Genomic DNA, 6,000 nt, shown 5'->3' with positions numbered 1-6,000 from the left:
CTAACCCCAGTATATTATATATATATAAAGAAAAAATGAACCTTATCAATGCTCACTAGCTATTTCATACAAATTTGGCATATGGCCTCAAAAGATTAATCTTGAGACCTTATGTAAAAACAGATGACAAGCACATGCACTAAGAAAGAATTTAACTTTTACATGTTCTAGCAGATAAAATGCGTTATTTTTAAAAATTACATGTCACTCATTTTTTATGAAGCGATTTACGTAAATATCTTCTGGATGCATAAATAATATAATTTTCTTTTTATGTTTTTTGTGTATATATATATGTTTAACTCATTTAAAAATCCTTTTTAGGTACATTAATTTTTTTGACTATTTTTTAGGTACATTAATAATTTGAGACTTTAATGGCCTAATTAAATGAGGAGGTTGAAACAAATATGCAGTACATTAATTACGTTGTGATCGATATTGTCGGTCCAGACATATTCCAATAAAAATAAAAAACAATATGCAAAACTAATTATATAACTCAAAACGTTTGATGTTTCAAAATTTTCAATATAGCAGTAGCCAATTTCTTTTTACAAATCATGCATAATACCAAAGAGTTGGGAATCATACAGTTAGCAGGCTTTTTTCGGGTAACATAAGTATGTACATATAGTAACATAAAGTATATATAAGCGTGCCATGATATTTTAACTAGCTAGGAGGCTAAATTATTTGCCACTTGGACATTAATTAATCAAAAGGAGCTTAGCCTTTTCTTGAAAAGGGTATAAGGGGTTTCATCTAGTGGATTCACAAATTTGCAATTAGGACATGTTGGTGAAGATTTGGTCATCATTACTAACATATGACATTTCTTGCAAACTGCAGTGACCATCTCTTGTTGATCCACGTCAAATGTTAGCCACGAGGGTGAACGATTAATCAAACCTTGGGACTCAGTACTCTTCTTTTTGACGAAGGAATTTGAATTGCTAACAAAATTGTCATCAACTTGGTTGATCTTTTCTGGTGATCCACATGGTAATAAGTTAAGTTCAAGGTCTAAACTCATATGCACTGGAGTAGTTTGTGGCTCAGGATCATTCAGTCTTGGATCTTTTGATGTCCTCTTCTGTGTCCTCGTATTGTAGAAGTAAATCTGCCCAGACTGCTTTTACAAAACAGCCAAAAGTATAAATAAGTTTAATTAGTCCAGCCATCAACCAAGCCAGAATTTTCGAGATTCAAAATATAAATAAGTAAACATACGAAAAAGTCAAGGGAATATATACATAAAAGATTTTTTTATTTTTTTTTATTTTTTACCTATCTACATAGTGTAATTTTTCAAAGAAAAGAGCGGCTCGTCACTGAGTCTAGCTTACATAACATTTACGCTTAACTTATCTGAATTTTTATACTTTTTTTTAAAAAAAAAGAAAAAAAGAAAAAAAGAAAAGCACAACATTAATATGATTTTTCTGGCACCAGGGGTGTATGGCCTAACAATCAATGAATGACGAGGACTCAAATCTCATCTAGGTAATTTCTTTCTATTCGCCTAAGTTTTGGTGGCAAAATTACTGAGTGGTAGAGCCAAGAATTCTAATAAGTGAATTAAAAAAACAAGAACGCCACACCTGAGATTTGAAATTATGAGTTATGACTCTAAAACAATTATTTGAAACATGTTTGCCAATATACTAGAACCTTCTCTTATGTCTAGGAAATTTATGTATAAAAAAAAATAATGTTTTTAGATTCGCCCATACTGACCAGGACACTATCGCTATAGAAAAAAAATTAGTAGTATTTTTTTTTTTTTAATTGCATACCTTAATATCGAGGCATCTTTGCCACTCCAAAGGCAGTGGAGTCTCAGGATTCAGTTGTGTGCCAAACAGAGTTGTCTTAGTTTTTGCTTTCTGTGGCTTTTCATCATAAGAAATTTCATCTTCCCATTTTCTCTTCTTAGACAACTCTTCCATAACATTTCTTTGTGTTGGAATTTGACTTGTATGAAAGGAAACCATCACAGACGAATTGGACTATATGATCAATTTTTTTTTCTCTCAATAATTTTTACTCTGTTTTTGAGATCATATAAAATGGTGTAAATAATGTGGACGGTTATATAGGGGAGGCAAGCAACTGCAGTAGAATCTAAAAGAGCAAAAGTTTAAATGTGGAACTAGAAAGGGCCCCATCTCTGTATGACGTGCTCTTCAAGTGAAGTAAATTGAATTGAATTGAAGTTGGGACTTTGCAATTACTATACACCTCCAACCTGCTATTTAAAGCTGAATTGAAGATGAGTAAGTAGTAACTCTTTCTCTTCGGTCAAATCTACACTGTATTCTCATGCATGCTCTAATTAATATACTTATACATCGCTTTTGGAATCACACATGATCACTTCAGTTAAATGTATTTTATTGGTAAAAAGACTTTAGTTAAAGGCACCTATTAAAATCTTTAATTTTCCCCTTCCCTAGCTAGAATGAAAAGTTAATTTCTAGGCCATTTAAATTATATACACCGTCTCTTTAAAATAATTTTTACATTATCAGGTTACCCAACAAATAGTAGATGTGTATGAATTGTAAAAATAGGATAGATTACGTGTTACAGCAAGTAAAAATGACTTGATAGTGCAAAGAAATCTTTATACAGACGGTATGTAAGAGTTAACCTCTAAACGAGTATGTACACCAAATAATTTTCGGATTTCAAGAGATTATAGACGGATTTCAATAGCAAAATCAGTTCCACATCAACCAATACAAACCCTAGGTTTTTGAACACCTAAAGTTCTGGACTTTCAATTTTCTTGACTTTAAACAAGAAAAAGGGTTATTCGTTGATCACTATTTAATAATAATGCTTAGTTGTTTTTAACTTTAAAAAGATGAGAATTGAATTTTTATTATTTATATAATAAAAGCGAAACACAAAGAACAAATATAAGCAAGGGGGCTAGGATATATATACACTTTATAACCAAGCAGTAATTTATATTTACAAGAAATTCAATGACTTTTGAGTTATTGCATTCTTGTCACTGTCCTCTGCTTATTGTTGGCCTACTATCAACAACTGACCGGTGCAACATATCGTGGTGTGTATTGCAAGCCGTCATTAATGCCAATTACTTTCAAATGGATGGGAAAAAGAACTCGAAAATGTTCATTCCTGAGAGATATTTATCCCTGCAGTATGGGATAACTCTTTAAGGAAGATCTTCACGAAATCCTTATCTTTAGTCCATTCACGAACGATTTCTTTTTCTTTCGATGCTTGTAAGAAACTATGGTTTCTATGCTTATACTCCCTCCGTCCCGAAATAAGTGTCACTTTAGCAAAAATAATTTGCCTCAAAATAAGTGTCACCTTAGAAATTCAAGACAAAAATTAACAAGTATTTCCAACTATGCCCTTAGCATTAAAGAAGTTGTCCTCTTTCATATTGCTGAATTTTCAAAGAACATCTAATAAATAGGGGTAGTTTAGTAAACTTCACATTATATTTATTGATTTTTTAATGAACGTGATTTTTGCTTATGTGATACTTATTTTGAGACGGAAAAGCATATTAATAAGGATAATTTATAAATTACACTTAATTAATCTTTCCTAAGGAGAACGCAAAATATGAACCGGACAAGTAAGTGATACACAAAGTGTAATAACACACACAGATTCTTGCATAACTTATTTTGACAAATATTAGTGGTGCATGCAGAGTCTAATAAGACTAATCAAACACGTTTTTTTATATGACTAATCAATTAATCAAATTTTAATGCAGTAATACCAAACGACCCCTAATGATACATCTTCCAACTACACATTTAAAAGCAGATATACGTCATAGTTTTCTTCTATAGGAAGCCTAGACAAAAGATTAGCTGTAGAGTTATTGTATTTAGACACATAGGCGGTGACGTTAATAAGTGATAGAGAAGATGAAGAGGGGGTAAGGGGGTTTTTTGGGCTTGGGGGGGGGGGGGGGGGCTGTTATATATATGAAATTGTCATTAAATAAGAAGAGTCCGTATACAGTTGAAGAAGGGCGTTGAATAGCTAGAGAAAATTTAATAAGGGGGTGGTCATAACTCATTAATACTCCCCAACTTTCTTAAATGGCTCACTAAAATAACTACTAAAAACTTTCTCAAACTTTAAAAGCTCTACACAACCATTGAAAAAAGGAAAAGAAATATCATAAAAAATGTTTATATATATCATGAGTTAGTTGATTTTTTATTACTCCCTTCTTTCCGAATAGATTGTCATGTTTCGCTTCTGGAGAGTTAAATTATGTGAACTTTGATCAGCATTTTAAAATATAATATCAAATTGATATGCGGAAGGCTGCAACTTGTAGTATTTTTCGTATAGTTTTCTACTATCTAAGATCAATTGTAGAATATTGAGTTGATTTAATTCAATTTAGCTTTGAAGATTAGTCAAATTAATTCTCGAGAAGGAAGCCTGTCAACTAATTTGGGATGGAGGAAGTACTATAGAATTGTTACGAATTCATGATTCTTAATTAGTTATTTAGGCATAGGAGGAATTTATCATTTGATTTATTAGAATATTCAGTTTCTTTAGTGGTAGTTAGAGTCTAGAATTTTAGTTGTAGAAGTTAACTACTTTGTTTATGCGTCTACTTAAATACATATAATTAACTATGAGACGAATTTTTATCCATATTTTCAACAAACAAAAAAATTCATGTTTTCAACGTATTGCTTGCATCTCTTTTTCAAAAAAAAAATCTCAACAATTTCCTATCCATTGAAACTACACAAAATCCATTCACTATATGTATGCTTTTAATAGCTCACAGCGGCCCTCAACCATTTTTAAACAACCTACATTTAAATGAATCATGAATACGTATTCCCCCCGCACCCCTCCACCCCCTCCCCGGCCACCCACGCCCTCTACTTCTTTGTCTCATCACTTCAATTGAAACCATTTCCCTTCAACTTCGGTAGTCTATGTTTTGGAACATTTTTTTTTCTTTTACCAATTTACTCGATTATTCTTGGGGTCAATTCTCTTATGATCTAATTGGTGGGTTTAATTGATAGGTTGAATGGGAAATGGAGGGAAAAGAAGTGGAGGGAAAATGAGTTGTTCCCTCTTGCTTTATGAAATAAGCACTTGTCCCTCATAGGTGGTGGAAAGAAAAGTTCTCCTACTTAAAAGTAGAAGCACTCCTTGTTGCTAAAGGGTTAAGAAGAGGGTCTCCCCTTGCGCCGTCATTGTCGCTCGGCATCGGATTCGGTCAAATGATCTAATTAATTGATAATCTTTTTGGACCAAATTTTCTTTATTTTTAATTATTTAATTAATTATTAATTAATTAATTAATTAATTAATTAAAATATCCAGATCTGACCCGTTAGTGAACCGGATCCGCGTGTCTGACCCGCGACCTTTTCTTTTCCGAATTATTTTAAATTTCCCACCAGTAAGCCTTTCACGAAAGGTTGCAAAACCTTTTCCCAACCAGTGCATTAATGGCTATAAATTCCAGTTAATACTCAGATTATTACTTATGAACTCTCTTAAAAATTTTCTTCTGTGTGCTCTACTGTCGTTAAGTGGTTCGCCTGACATCAGAGTTTTTGGTACCAATACACCGGTGAGTGAAATCTTTCTATCCTGGGTGGACAAATTCCACATTCAACCTCGGGTACTTGAGGGGAATAATTTCCTCAAGGACACACTGTGCATTCAGTGGACTAGATTTCTGTTCCTTAAAAATATTTTCGTATATTCTTTCTGGTTATTTTTCCAGATTCTGTTTTACATTGGTTTATACTTTCTGATTTTATAAAGTTACTGGTTTCTGGAAATTTTGCTAAGTTACTGTTTCGTAATACAGATTGATAACAATCTTAAGGAAATTAAAGTTACTGGTTTCTACTCTGTTGGAATTTTTCTAGTCCAACTTGAAGAACATAAAACCTTCGTTGGATTATTAAAGTTCATAACAGTGACGCCATTTGGAGAACGTAA

General features: G+C 32.4%; 1 protein-coding gene across 2 annotated transcripts; it reads right to left on the bottom strand.

Moving 5' to 3' along the window:
- Positions 1–482: 482 nt before the first annotated feature.
- LOC132622807 (protein CURLY FLAG LEAF 1-like) lies at positions 483–2,176 on the bottom strand. Of its 2 annotated transcripts, none has more exons than XM_060337481.1 (2): positions 1,800–2,176; positions 483–1,135 (listed from the first exon to the last, which is right to left on the bottom strand). In XM_060337481.1, exons 1-2 carry the CDS (start codon positions 1,995–1,997, stop codon positions 719–721), a joined length of 615 nt encoding a protein of 204 aa, XP_060193464.1. In that variant the 5' UTR covers positions 1,998–2,176; the 3' UTR covers positions 483–718. The 2 variants fall into 2 exon arrangements, with proteins under 2 accessions (XP_060193464.1, XP_060193471.1); XM_060337488.1 differs by having other exon boundaries at positions 483–1,132; positions 1,800–2,150.
- Between the last annotated feature and the right edge of the window lie 3,824 nt (positions 2,177–6,000).

Source organism: Lycium barbarum, chromosome 2 (assembly GCF_019175385.1).
Source record: "Lycium barbarum isolate Lr01 chromosome 2, ASM1917538v2, whole genome shotgun sequence".
NCBI classification, from domain to species: Eukaryota; Viridiplantae; Streptophyta; class Magnoliopsida; order Solanales; family Solanaceae; genus Lycium; species Lycium barbarum.
This window is presented reverse-complemented; position numbering and strand designations above follow the sequence as displayed.

Coding starts and splice junctions, on each gene's coding strand:
- LOC132622807 (XM_060337481.1), bottom strand. CDS start 1,997: ATGGTTTCCTTTCATACAAGTCAAATTCCAACACAAAGAAATGTTATG. Junction 1,136..1,799: donor AAAGATGCCTCGATATTAAG/GTATGCAATTAA, acceptor GTTTTGTAAAAG/CAGTCTGGGCAGATTTACTT.